Raw genomic sequence first — 14,519 nt, forward strand, 5'->3', positions numbered from 1 at the left:
AAGATCTGTCCCCTCAGGGCACAGCATACCAAAGGTCAACAGAGCCAGCAATAGCAGTATGTTCATGTGAAGGATATACTCACCTGCTTCTGGATCTGCAGGAATTCTCCACATATACAGGTTGAAGTCATCAGAGCCTGAAAGGATATACTGTTGGAACAAAAAAAATATAGATAACATTATATAACATAGAATAAATACAATATATAATATAATAATAAACATATTAATTTTTTTTGAGATGGAGTCTTGCTCTGTTGTCCAGACTGGAATGCAGTGGTGCAATCTCAGCTCACTGCAACCTCTGACTCCTGGGCTCAAGTGATTCTCCTGCCTCAACTTCCTGAGTAGCTGGGACTACAGGTGCGTGCCACCACGCCCAGCTAATTTTTTGTATTTTTCAGTAAAGATGGGGTTTCACCATGTTGGCCAGGCTGGTCTCAAACTCCTGACCTCAGGTGATCCGCCCACCTTGGCCTCCCAAAGTGCTGGGATTACAGGTGTGAGTCACCACAATTGGCCTAAACATATTGATTTTTAATATATCTATCTGTACAGAGATTTCTTTTAAATAAACAACATAAATGGGCATATATTTATAAGGCACCACACAGTAAACACCCTCTTAAAAATACCTGCAAATCAAAAGGCATGTTAGCTAAACTCAGCAACAACGAAAAAATGACCTAATTCAAAAAGGTGCAAATTAGACAGTTCTCCAAAGAAATATACAAATGGCTAGTAAGTACATGAAAAGATGCTCAACATCACTAATAATTAGAAAAATGCAAATCAAAACCACAATGAAATACTATTTCACACCCATTAGGATGACTATTACCAAAAAAAAAAAAAAAAAAAAAAAGACAAGTATTGGCAAGGATGTGGAGAAAGTGGGAACTCTTGTGCATTGCTGGTGGGAATGAGTAAGTGCAGCTACTGTAGAAAACAATATGGCAATTCCTCAACAAGTTAAATATAGAACTACCATATGATGCAACAATTACAATCCTAGGTATATATCCAAGAATTGAAAGCCGGGACTCTAAGAGATATCTGTATACCCATTTTCATAGCAGCATTATTCATAATAGCCAAAAGGTGGAAACAACCCAAGGGTCTACTGAGAGACGAATGGATAAACAAAATGTGGTAATACATACAATGGAATATTATTCAGCCTTTAAAAGGAAGGAAATTCTGACACATGCTACAACAGGGATAAACCGTGACATTATACTAAATGAAATAAGGCAGAAACAAAAAGACAGATACTGTATGACTCCACTTATATGAGGCACTGAGAGTAGTAAAATTCACAGAAAGAGCAAGTGATTGCCAGGGGCTGGGAGGAGGGAGAATAAAGAGTTATTGTTTGTTGGGGAGTTTCAGTCTGGGATGATGAAGAAGTTCTGAAGGTGGATAGTGGTGACGGCTGCACAGCAATGTGATTGTACTTAATGCCACTGAGCTGTGGATTTCTAATGGTAAATCTCATGTTATGTATATTTTACCACAATTTAAAAAAATTTTAATGCAGAATGTAAAAACTAGGAGCTTCCCAGAGATCTTTTACATAAGGCCAAGTATCCTGAACTTCTCTACTGCCAGCTGATACCTTTGAGCAGGAAGCCATCACCAACATAGCCATGAATTAGTGCCTGGGCATAAGCAGTGGTCTTTTATGTGGCAGCTCCAAACTGCTTGATCTCAAAAAGGACACTGTACCAGATTTACTCTAATGTGAACTCATAAAAGCATTCTCTAACATTGTCTTATAGCAACCAGAGAGTAATTCTGAGAGTTCATTTATTTCCAAAGATTAACATAAGTGTTTTACTTTAAGTTGAGGTCAGCATTACTTCTTCCTGTCTTTTGCCCCCATCTGCTCATTTCCCTGAAAAAGAAAGGTCTACTGTTTTCCTTTTGTGTGTGTGTGTATGTGACAGCGTCTTGCTGTGTTGCCCATGCTAGAGTGCAGTGGCATGATCATGGCTCACTGCAGTCTCCACTTCCTGGGCTCAAGTGATCCTCCCGCCTCAGCCTCCCCAGTAGATGGATAACAGGCACGCACCACGACACGTAGCCTATCTATTCATTTATTTATTTATGAGACAGGGTCTCGCTCTGTCACCCAGGCTGGAGTGCAGTGGCACAATCATTGCTCATTGCAGCCTCGACCTCCTAGGCTCAAATGATCGTCCTGTCTTAGCCTCCAGAGTAGCTGGGACTACAGGCAGGCACCACCACACCCAGCTAATATTTTGTGGAGACAGGGGTCTCACTTTCATTGCCCAGGCTGGTCTCAAACTTCTGGGCTCAAGTGATCCTCCTGCCTCAGCCTCCCAATGTGTCGGGATTATAGGCATAGGCTACAGTGCCTGGCCAGGTCTAGAGTTTTCTAAAGAAAATGTCATACTTGAAAACGACATCAAACAATCCCCAAAAAGTATAAGTCCAACATGCACACAACCTCTTACCTAACATAAATTACTAAATACTGTGCAATCATTTAAAATCAATTTTCTAGCCTTCAAAACACTTGTAGGAACATGAGAAAAAAGGCAAAGACAGGTAGGTTTAAAGATGAAGAAAATGCTGTCTATAGGGATTAGGTAATAAGGGCACAGTGGAAAAAGCAGTAGGCTCAGTTTCCTTATCTGCGAAAGGAGAGAACTGGACTGGTAGCTCTGTGAGGCTCATTTAATTCTAAGATTCTGTGATTACTCTGTGAAGGAATGTTGGAAGCTGGATTAGACCCAAAAAGTCCCTAAGCTGCTAGCCCAAGTGATTTCATAAGTCACTCCACAAACATGCTCAAGACAAGGAAACTCATAAGGCTCATCTTGTTAAACTTTAATTTAAAAGCTTCCTAAACAACAACAACAATGAAAAACCATGATTTAAAAAATGGGCCAAGGACTTAAATAGACATTTCTCCAAAGAAGTAGAACATGGCCATATACAAATGGCCAATAAGCACATGAAAAGATGTTCAACATCACCGATCATTAGGGAAATGCAAATCAAAACAATGAGATACCACCTCATACCCATTAGAATGGTTACTATCAAAAACAAAACAAAGACCCACAAAATAGTTCCCCCCAAAATTAAAGATAGAATTATCATATGATCCAGCAATTCCAATTCTGGGTATACATTCAAAAGTACTGAAAACAAGATTAGAGATACTTGCAACCTATGTTCATAGCAGCACTGTTTACAATGGCCAAGAGGTGGAATCATCCCCTATGTGTCCATCAACATCATTCAGTCTTAACAAGGAAGGACATTCAGACACATGCTACAACATGGATCAACTCTGAGGACATCACATCATGCTAACCAAAATAAGCCAGTCACAAAAAGACAAATACTATATGATCCTACTACAGTAGTCATGAAAATTCAGACACAAAGTAGAATGGTGGTTGACAGGGCCTAGTGGGAGGGGAAATGGGGAGGTGATGTTTAGTGGGCACAGAGTTTCAGTTTGAGATGAAGAAGAAGTTCTAGAGATGGATGGTGGTGATGGTTACACAACAATGTAAATGTATATATTTAATGTACACTTTTTTTTTTTTTTGAGACAGAGTTTTTGCCGCCCAGGCTGGAGTACAGTGGTGCAACCTCAGCTCACTGCAACCTTCACCTCCCGGATTCAAGCGATTCTCATGCCTCAGCCTCCCCAGCGGCTGGGACTACAGGCGGGCGCCACCATTTCCTGTTACCTGTTACGTGTTTAAAAGAGGCTATGAACTTCATGTGGAATTCCTGCTACCCTGCCCCCCATACCACTGCAAACTAAACAAACAAAAAATAATATTTAAAAAGATTGAGCCCAGTGGGCTTATCAGGAGTTTTACTATTTCATTGTGAAGCATCAGCGCTTTCCTAGTTGTTCAGCTATTCACCAGGACAAAGCCATGAGAAGGGAAAACGGGATTCCCAGACAGAATGCTGACTCAGAAGACTGCCTTAGAAGGAAGAAAACTCTCCCAGAGTTAAGGCCTGTTGGGTTTAATATGACAGCTCCCAAAATATGCAGAAAATGCATAAAATGTACAGGCTTCCTCTTAGGGATAAAGGGAACTCCTGACCTCTCTTCCTCTTGGAACTGTTCTTCCACCCACCACAAGAGAACAGCTCGGGATGATTTTTAAGGGGGCGCGTCTTGCCTCACTGCCATCTAGTGAGGGCATTTAAGTGTTCACACACTCTGGAATCACAAAACTGTCCTGCGGAATTCATTATGGCATTTCACGGTTGTCTGCTGGATGCCTTCTAGCATTAAAAGTTGGCTGCCTGGGTACTGCTGACTATAAGGACAGAAATAAAAGTGAGGTCATTCCTTTATTCATTAAACAAATATTTATTGAATGTCTAATACATGTTAGGCATTGTTCCAGGGAAGGGAAGGCAGAGTTGATCAAAAGAGACCCTGTTCCTGTCTTATGAAGCTTACATTCTATTGATGGGAGGGGGAAAATATTATAGACCTATATAATATGGGGAGAGCAAAAAAAGTTAAACACAAAAAAACATATATAATGTATCCAGTGGTGACAAGTATTATAGAGAAAAATTAAACAGCAGGTTAGCGCATATAGGGGGTGCTGGGGGTTGGCGTGTTAGTTTCCGTTTTACAGAGGGTGGTCACAGAAGGCCTCTTTGATAAAATGGTATTTTGAATAGAGCCTTGAAGGAAATGAGGGAGCAAGTTATGTGGATATCTGGGAGAAAAGTATTCCAGGAGAGCGGACAGAGTTCTGGCTATTTTAAAATATAAGGTAGCCATTAAGAGCTCTTTTGTCTTTTTTTTTTTAATTTTGTGGAAATAAAGATTATTTCAAGTGAGCTGAGTACAGAGATACATTTACTATCATAAGAGCAGCTAGAAACATTCCTGTCTTCTAAAGCTATGTTGAAAGGGTCATCCCCTCCCAGACTCAGGCTGGCTAGGGCCACCGAGTGGGGCCTTGCTGATGGTTAGTGCTTAAAAGGACCACCAGGACACTGCAGGTCTAGGTGGGCCATCTTACAAATATTTGCTGAAGGATACAAGGAAATATAAGCAAGAAAACAAAGATCAAACAGTGCCCATGGCACTGCTTCACTACCAAAAGAAACAAACCCAAAGTACTTCATTATATTAAAACTTAAGAAACACAGTAATTATTTCAATTAACCAGAAAACTGGACTTCACCTCAAGAGGTGAAATTGGAGGCACAGGCTTTTCCCTCTGTCTTTTCTTTATCTTGATGATCTAATTTCAAACAGTACCTGCTCATTCTCACCCAGGAAATCTGGTGTTTGGGGTCTGAAGCTGACCTGGAGTAAAGTGCTTCTGGCCTAGATAACAGAAAGGCTCAGCAGCAGATACTTCTATATAAATAGGCAAGCTATAGAAACTTAATAGAAAAATTGGTTACCCCAAATTCCTATGTTTCATATTTTTTATGACTTCACAACCAACGTTCATATTTCATACACTACTGTGAAAAAAACTAAAAATTACTATTCAACTTTGGAAAGGCAAAAACTAAATAAGGTGATAAGAAGTTTGTGGCCAAATGGGGACATGAATATGAAGAATTCATTGCCTTCTCTAAGTTATTTTTTTAATATCATTCTAAACATTGAGGGGGAAACCACAAATTAAAAACTCACTTCATGTTCTGCTTCTGTGCTTAAAAAAAAAAAAAAAAAGGCAATAACAAATGTAAGAGGAAAAAATAAATAATAAGAAATAATAAGATTTAAAAGAATATAAGAGAAAATAAAAAACAAAAAAACGAAACTCACTTCACAGAGCCTTTTATCTTATATTCTATTGAGAAGAACAGGGCGGGGCTCCAAGAGGAAGAAAGAATGTTTTAGATACTTCATTATCTAGGCAATAAAGTCTCCATTTTCCAAAACACCCTGAGTTGAGGAGGAAGTAGGAGATCCATAGACTATAATTAGATCAGAGTGGAAGATATATTTAATTTTTGTTTGGTTTTGTGGGTAAGGCGGGAAATATCAATGCTAAAATGAACGTGAGTTGTTGTGTGGACACACATTATCCCTAATCCTTCCCAGCTGGCCACAAAGGTTAAAAGTTGGCCACATTCTGATTCACCTCACTTTTCATTCATTCTATGGTCCAAGAGGGCAAGCTATTTACTAATCTGAATGTTTACTGATCTAGACATTTAAAGTAGGGTTAACCTGAGGCCAGTGCATGGTGGGGTTTCATCCAATCCACTGTCAGTATGGAGATACTAACTTGCTCAAGCATAGGAACAGATCAACAACTCCCTCTCAATAGATTTCAGGAAGGAACCACCATCACGACCACCACCAAGAACAACATTGAAAAAGATTACTGATTGGTATCTGTCACTGTCTCACTGACCCAAATGTCCTCTGTCAATCCATTGACCTTTATAGAAAATGTGTGTGTGTATTTGTGTGTATGTGTGTGTTTGTGGTGCATGCTTACACAGGATTTGATATTCTCCAACATCTGTTGATGACGAAGGAAACATATCAATCAGTTACTATTCATTGAGTACTGATCAATTTACCCAGTTCTCTCCAAAGGCTCCTTCCATAGTAATTGATTAATTATTCTCCAGTAAATGGCATGCCTGTCTAATTAGCTGTATTGACTACGACAGAAAAACCAGATGGCTCGCTAGCCTGGATCAGTAACATCACAGAGACTGCTATTTAAATTTAAATCAAACATAGTTCTTATTTTCCCCTGACCTTCTGTCAGAAGGGGAAAAACATTGTGATTGAAAACTCTGTGATATGCTCTCTAGATGACTATTTCCAGAAAAAGGTTTGCTAATTGGCATATAATATACCTTTGATCATACCATTTATAACCAGTGCTTGCCACAAATACAAAGCAATCAGAGCAAATTTTCTTTGGAAACGGGCAAAGCCATAGATTTATTTTATTTGTGGTAAGAGAAATTTCATTGCCTCCCAATAAAAGCATACAAATATGCATACCCATAAGCTTAACACTATTTTTGCATGTGAAGTTACATTATTCTTGCTGCTTTGAGCCATTTGCCATTTCAGCTCCATTAGGCTTCTGGAATCTTTCAGTTTATTAAAATAACCAACCTTTATGGGTTCTGTGTAGAAAAAATTCTATTAATAAAGGAATATTCCATAAAGGCAGCCAATAACAGTCAAATAATCAACAGAAAAGGAAAAAAATGCTGTAAATTACCAACAGGTGGTTATAACAAAGTGACCAGAAACATGAATCTTTATTTGGCCAACCATTTTGGAAACCTGAGCAAGATGAGGGGCCATTAACCATTAGCCCCCTTCCATGGGCTTCAGTTTTTGTATGTGAGGACTGGGGAGTGAGGAGATGGTAGCACTCACTTCAGTCCATATATGAGTATTTATACTCTTCATTCAAGAAAAGGTGTCCCAGCATTCTGAGGAAGTAACATTATTTTCTTTTTTCTCCAAAGCTTGAAGATACCTCAAAAAGAGGCAAAGCTCTTCTACTAAAAGTAAAATCTCTAAGGAGGATGAGACAGGTTATACTCTGTTCCTCTTCATTAACATCTACCAAGGATTTCCTAGTGGGGCCCAGACTCTTAGCCAGGAGCCATGCATTAAAGAACTGCCATGTCCTGTCACCAGATCACATCAATTCCACTTGTTCCTAAGAAGAATCCAGGTCACCTTGTGTTCCTGAACGATTATAAACCAGACCATACCTAGCAGGCCTCACATACTCCAAAACCTTTTAAGCTTCTAAGTTCTAAAGTTGCATCAGTAAACGGACTAAAAGACAACATAACCCAAAGGTAAAATCTTTTTTTTTTTTTTTTTTTTTGAGACGGAGTCTCGCTCTGTCACCCAAGCTGGAGTGCAGTGGCCGGATCTCAGCTCAATGCAAGCTCCACCTCCTGGGTTCACGCCATTCTCCTGCCTCAGCCTCCCGAGTAGCTGGGACTACAGGCGTCCGCCACCTCGCCCGGCTAGTTTTTTGTATTTTTTTAGTAGAGACGGGGTTTCACCATGTTAGCCAGGATGGTCTCAATCTCCTGACCTTATGATCCGCCCGTCTCGGCCTCCCAAAGTGCTGGGATTACAGGCTTGAGCCACCGCGCCCAGCCCCCAAAGGTAAAATCTTAATCCAGGATTGATAATACCTGAGCCTCTAGGTTTCAAGAGTTCCATAAACACTTTATTATTATATGGAAAACAATGTAGATGTGTACATTTTTCAGAGATGACTGTTTATAGTTTTTAGAGTTTCAAAAAGGTACAGGATTCAAAAAGAGTTATAAACGGCTGATTTAATAAAGTTGTATTCTGGAACTGAGTAGCTGTACTGTGTAGCACCATGGTCTAGACACTACTTGGACAGCATGTCTCACCTGCCGATGAAACTCCTACGCAAGAAGATCGAGAAGTGGAACTTCAAATTGCGGCAGCGGAACCTAAAGTTTCAGGGGGCCTCAAATCTGACCCTGTCAGAAACTCAAATTAGAGATGTGTCTGAAGAAACAATGGGAGGTGGAAAGGTTAAAAAATCAAAACATTCTATGAACGTGGGCTTATCAGATGCTCAAAATGGAGACGTGTCTCAAGAAGCAGTGGAAAATATAAAAGTTAAAACATCTCCCCTGAAATCCACTGTATTAACCAATGGAGAAGCAGCAATGCAGTCTCCTAATTCAGAATCAAAAAAGAAAAACAGAAAAATGGTGAATAATGCTGGACCGGATACAAAAAAAGCAAAAACTGAAAACAAAGAGGAATCTGAAGAAGAAAGTGCCAAGACTCCTAAAGAAACAGAAAATAATGTGGAGAAGCCAGATAATGATGAAGATGACAGTGAGGTGCCCAGTCTGCCCCTGGGACTGACAGGAGCTTTTGAGGATATTTCATTTGCTTCTCTATTAATCTTGTCAATGAAAATACTCTGAAGGCAACAAAAGAAATGGGTTTTACAAACATGACTGAAATTCAGCATAAAAGTATCAGACCACTTCTGGAAGGCATGGATCTTCTTGCAGCTACAAAAACCGTCAGTGGTAAACCCCCGGCTTTTCTCATCCCTGCAGCTGAACTCATTGTTAAATTTAAGTTCATGCCCAGGAATGGAGAGAATGGGGGTCCTTATTCTCTCATCTACTAGAGAACTAGCCATGCCAACTTTTGGTGTTCTTAAGGAGCTAATGACTCACCACGTGCATACCTATGGGTTGATAATGGGTGGCAGTAACAGACCTGCTGAAGCATAGAAACTTGCTAACGGGATCAACATCCTTGTGGTCACACCAGGCCATCTGCTGAACCATATGCAGAATATCCCAGGGTTTATGTATAAAAATCTGAAGTGTCTGGTCGTCGATGAAGCTGATCGTATCTTGGATGTTGAGTTTGAAGAGGAATTAAAGCAAATTATTAAACTTTTGCCAACACGTAGACAGACGATGCTTATTTCTGCCACCCAAACTCAAAAAGTTGAATGCCTGGCAAGGATTTCTCTGAAAAAGGAGCCATTGTATGCTGGTGTTGATAACACAGCTAATGCAACAGTGGATGGTCTTGAGCAGGGATATGTTGTTTGTCCTTCTGAAAAGAGATTCCTTCTGCTCTTTACATTCCTTAAGAAGAACCAAAAAAAAAATAAGCTGATGGCCTTCTTTTCATCTTGTATGTCCGTGAAATACCACTATGAGTTGCTGAACTACATTGATTTGCCCATCTTGGCCATTCATGGAAAGCAAAAGCAAAATAAGCATACAACCACATTCTTCCAGTTCTGCAATGCAGATTCGGGAACACTATTGTGTACAGATGTGACAGCAAGAGGACTGGACATTACTGAAGTCGATTGGATTGTTCAGTATGACCCTCTGGATGACTCTAAGGAATAATATTCACCATGTGGGTAGAACAGCCAGAGGCCTAAATGGGAGAGGGCATGCCTTGCTCATTTTGCACCCAGAAGAATTGGGCTTTCTTCACTACTTGAAACAATCCAAGGTTCCGTCAAGTGAATTTGACTTTTCCTGGTCTAAAATTTCTGACATTCAGTCTCAGCTTGAAAAGAACTACTTTCTTCACAAGTCAGCCCAGGAAACATAAAAATCATACATACAAGCCTATGATTCCCATTCTCTGAAACAGATCTTTAATGTTAATAACTTCAATTTGCCTCAAGTTACTCTATCATTTGGTTTCAAGGTGCCTCCCTTTGCTGATCTGAATGTCAACAGCAATGAAGGCGAGCAGAAAAAGCGAGTAGGCAGTGGTGGATTTGGCTACCAGAAAACCAAGAAAGTTGAGAAGTCCAAAATCTTTAAACACATTAGCAAGAAAGTATCCAACAGTAGGCAGTTCTCTCACTGAAGATATGCCTTTCTTTCATCTTGAATAACTTTGTCTTAAAATGATTCTTTTCCCCCCTTGATTTAATAGGATTTTTGTAGCCTTTAGAATTTGGACTCATCTAACAAGAGTATAAATTGACTTTGGTTGCAAGCACTGAGCACTGTTACTTCTATCAAGTTTCTCTTTTATTTTTGGGATATAAAACAGGCTTTAATTTTCTTGGTTGCCCAAGGGCAGAGTAAGGAATATCTGGTCTTTCTTGTGACGACATAATATTTTAATTTTAAATATCCCTCCCTCATACACACAAATGTATGTTACTGTTTTAATTATTTTTGCACCTTTTAAAAAAAAGTTATATTCCCTCTACCTTCTCTTTACAAAACAGAAAGTCTGCCCTCTTCCTCAAAAAAAGTTTCCTAAAACATTCACTCTCTAAACAAGACATACAAGGAATTCTTCTGCCACATTCTGTGTTCAGTTCTTCCTCACCAGATCATATCATTGCTTGATCTCTATAACACAGCGGGCAGCATGCCTATGAGCAAGAGGGTACAGTCAAAAACAAGAAACTGAGTCTAGTCCTGGTTTTGCTAACAATTCAATTTGCCGTTTCACACTACTGTCGGCCTCAGTTTCATGTGAGGATAAAACCTGTCCAATTGCACCCAAAGGTTGCTGGGAGCATTCAAATATAATAGTGGGCTGGGTGTTGTGGTTCATGCCTGTAGTCCCAGCACTTTGGGAGGCTGAGGCGGGTGGATCACTTGAGGTCAGGTGTTCGAGACCAGTCTGGCCAACATGGTGAAACCCCGTTTCTACTAAAAACACAAAAAATTAGCCAGGCATGGTGGCATGTGCCTGTAATTCCATTTACTCCGGAGGCTGAGGCACGAGAATTGCTTGAACCTGGGAGGCGGAGGTTGCGGTGAGCCTAGGTGGAGCCACTGCACTCCAGTCTGGGTGACAGAGCAAGATTCCGTCTAAAAACAAACAAACAAACAACAACAACAAAAAATATAACAGTGGATGTGAACATGCTTTACAAGTTAAAGGGCTAAAAATATGTAAGATATAAATGGCAAGGAGATGAAAAAAAAAAAAAAAGAGTAGCCTAAAATCACAACAAATCAAAGGATAGAAACCAAGGGTTGAATTTCCCTCATTAAAAGTATATCTTTATCTCAGATAAAGGAGAACATATGGCATGCCAGGCCCAAAAGTGGGCTTAATCAGGGGTGCATGGAGTTATTAAAAAAAAAAAAAAAAAAAAGGCAAAGTTATAACTTTACAGGGCCTCTCTGGCCTACAGAGTACTTACTGGTGCATTCCACACCTCGGCTATACCCATATAATATCAACACAGAGAGGTTGAGTGGTGATGTAATGTCTGAGGGAGGCCATTTATCCAAGGCCGTTTTGTTGGACTCATAGGGTACAAGTCAGCTCTTTCCTCCAGGGGATGGGACAAGATGATTTCATGATCACGATTTTTGGGGCTTTGCCATCTATCAAGTTCAAAAGACCAGTATAAGAGATCCTAGTGCTCAGGTACTCCAGTGCTCAGTCGTTTCAAGAAAATCTTACTATACTTTCTCCTTTCGTGTACATCCTACTTTCAGCAAGATGTAGGGACTATTAGACCAGGCATCATATGAGACTAAAGCAAGAAATATTTTAAATGATCAAACTGTCCATTTCCAGGCAAACAAGCCTGCTAGCCTGAAAGACTTGCTTACCAGAAGCCTCAGCCATTCTACTGGACTCACAATCTAGGACAAGAGCCATTTAAGGAATTGTGAAAGAGAAGGAACAAGAGCCAAGTGCTGTCTTATACGTGCATGCCAGAAAAGCCAGCAGGTAGAACACTGGCATTCTTTTTTAACCCTATTAAGAGACTGGCTCACTGAGTATGTAGAGAAGTGTATGAAGCTTAGAAGACAGAATGTACCCAGTCAGGCTTCCAGGAGAAAACAAAACAAAAATCCAAGTAGGAAGTGAAAGCAAGAACCACCTTTGGGCTCAGGCAGCCTCCAAGGAAAGGAATGCTGTTTTACTGCAAGATTTCCCACTATATTGCAAGACTAGAAGGTAGGCTTGCTTTAAAAAAATAAAATAAAATAAAATAAAATAAAATAAAAAAATGTAAGCCTTTAGTTAAGGCTAATTGCTTCTGTTGATACCCAGCCAACTTGATGTCACTATGGTCACCTGATCTGATGCTAGAAGTTATCAAACTTGAATAATTATAATACACTAGAAAGAAACAAACTATGTATTTGTAGCCAAAAGGGGGGGAAGACAGATTGTATACAGGGCTTTGAGTGCAAATCTCAAAGAGGGTACCATCTGGCAATGTTATGTGAATGTATCTATCAGAGCATCAGGCACACAGTAAATGCTCAGTAAATATATGCTCTCATAATTTAAAAGATGGAGCGAGAAAAAAGACATGAAGTTAGGAAGCCTTCGGTAGGAAGCAGGAAAAAGGAACTTGTCTCGGTGAGTTAGTGACAGTCCATGGCACTAAACATGAGAAAAAATGTCTTGCTGAATGAAGCACAAAGGTTTCAAACTGGTGGATCTACAGCAGAATAGGTATGGTGTACAGATTTGTTTCATCTATACAATAAAGCATGAATTTGTTGTAATATTTTAAAACCAAGAGACCTCACGTAAAAATCCTTATTTCTGTCTTCTCTTGAAAAAAATCAGAAACCCTGGCAACAATGGGCTAAAGCTATGTAGAAGTTGACCCATTTAGATGGGATGTGGGCTCTCCATAGTCCCCACCACTCTTTAATGTTTACTCCCAGCCCAATTCACTTATTTTTTGCTGCCTGTCTTGCTCCTGTCTGCAACAAGTTGTGATCATTTGTACAGCGAAAAGGGGTCTCTACTGAGAGCCCAAAAATCTGGGTTCTAGCCCTGGTTTGCCTACAAACTTACATGTGTTGTGACTTGTGACCTCTCTGAGACTCAGTTTACTCATCTGTAAAAGAAAAGGTTTGTACAATATGATCTCTAATAGCTCTATAATTAGAATTCATCTACAGGGGTGGCAGTGAGCATTAGGGAGACACAAAGGAGGCCTAGATATTTCACACTTTATTCCACAAGTCTAATTTCTTGAAACATTAATTTTATTTTGAGACTAATGATAGTTTAAAAAGAAGTACACATACTCTGAACAATATCTGGGTCCATCTGTATGGACTGAATAATCTCATAATTAAAAGCCAGATGACTGTCTCAGATAAATAGGATCTCTTACTGCTTTTCTTATCCACGTTCATTCCTATTATGGAAATTCTCAGATTCCTGTCTGGGATGGTTACCCAGCCTATGACTAAATGAAGAGTTCCAGAACACAGAGCCTCAGGCTGTGGGTGTTCTCAGAGCATACAGGAATGAGGTCAAATATAAAGCCCAATATAAGGAAAAGGCAGGCTTTGGAAATTGAAAGCAGAAAACAAGATTCTGTCTAGACTCATCAAACAATATACATGTCAGTCGTGCAGGTCATACTGCAACTGTGACAACTGCTGCCTTATCCCTGAGTGTGGAAAGTCAGAGTCTAAAAATCACCTTTGAGACATGTTCTAGGACTGGGACAGTAAGACTGACCTCTTGTTCAACACTTGAAAAAACTATAAGTTCAGCAGATTAGTTTCACTATAAATCCATTATTTAATTCATCCTCCTAATTGGATGAATTATTTAATTCATCCATCTTTCCAGGCCCCTGGAAGTTGAACAGGAAAAATCATACTTATCAATCCTGATTTACAGTTAGAGAAGACTTAGGCCCACAAAGCTAAATACCACACATTGACAAAAGTATTCAATATTTACTTCAACAAATTTTTATTGTGTTCTCACTGTGTGCCAGGATTTGGAGACAAGACATTGATGAATTAGCCACATTTCTTAGTCCCTAAGGAGTCAACAAAAAAGCCAAGCACAAATCTCTGTATTTTATATACCTCTAACTATTTTGGGAATATGAACAGACTTTTAAGACTTTAACTCTGTTAACTGATCCAAAGTTAGATTCAATGACTTCGCATCTTCTTTCAAGAAAAACCACTTATCCCAGCCAAAAAGAAGTCTTGTTTGTCAGAGAGAATAAAATACCCATAAA

The 14,519-nt window shown here is 39.6% G+C and overlaps 1 protein-coding gene and 1 pseudogene across 16 annotated transcripts in view; one reads left to right on the forward strand and one right to left on the reverse strand.

Moving 5' to 3' along the window:
- DCAF5 (DDB1 and CUL4 associated factor 5) overlaps positions 1 to 14,519 on the reverse strand; it is a 101,283-nt gene that overhangs the window by 25,738 nt on the left and 61,026 nt on the right. For all 16 annotated transcript variants that reach the window (XM_015143949.3, XM_015143947.3, XM_077938474.1 and 13 more), the window contains 1 exon segment: positions 84 to 150. In XM_015143949.3, the coding sequence (XP_014999435.1) occupies positions 84 to 150 (67 nt within the window).
- LOC712223 (ATP-dependent RNA helicase DDX18 pseudogene) lies at positions 8,401 to 10,513 on the forward strand (annotated as a pseudogene).

Source organism: Macaca mulatta, chromosome 7, assembly GCF_049350105.2.
Source record: "Macaca mulatta isolate MMU2019108-1 chromosome 7, T2T-MMU8v2.0, whole genome shotgun sequence".
Taxonomy (NCBI): Eukaryota; Metazoa; Chordata; class Mammalia; order Primates; family Cercopithecidae; genus Macaca; species Macaca mulatta.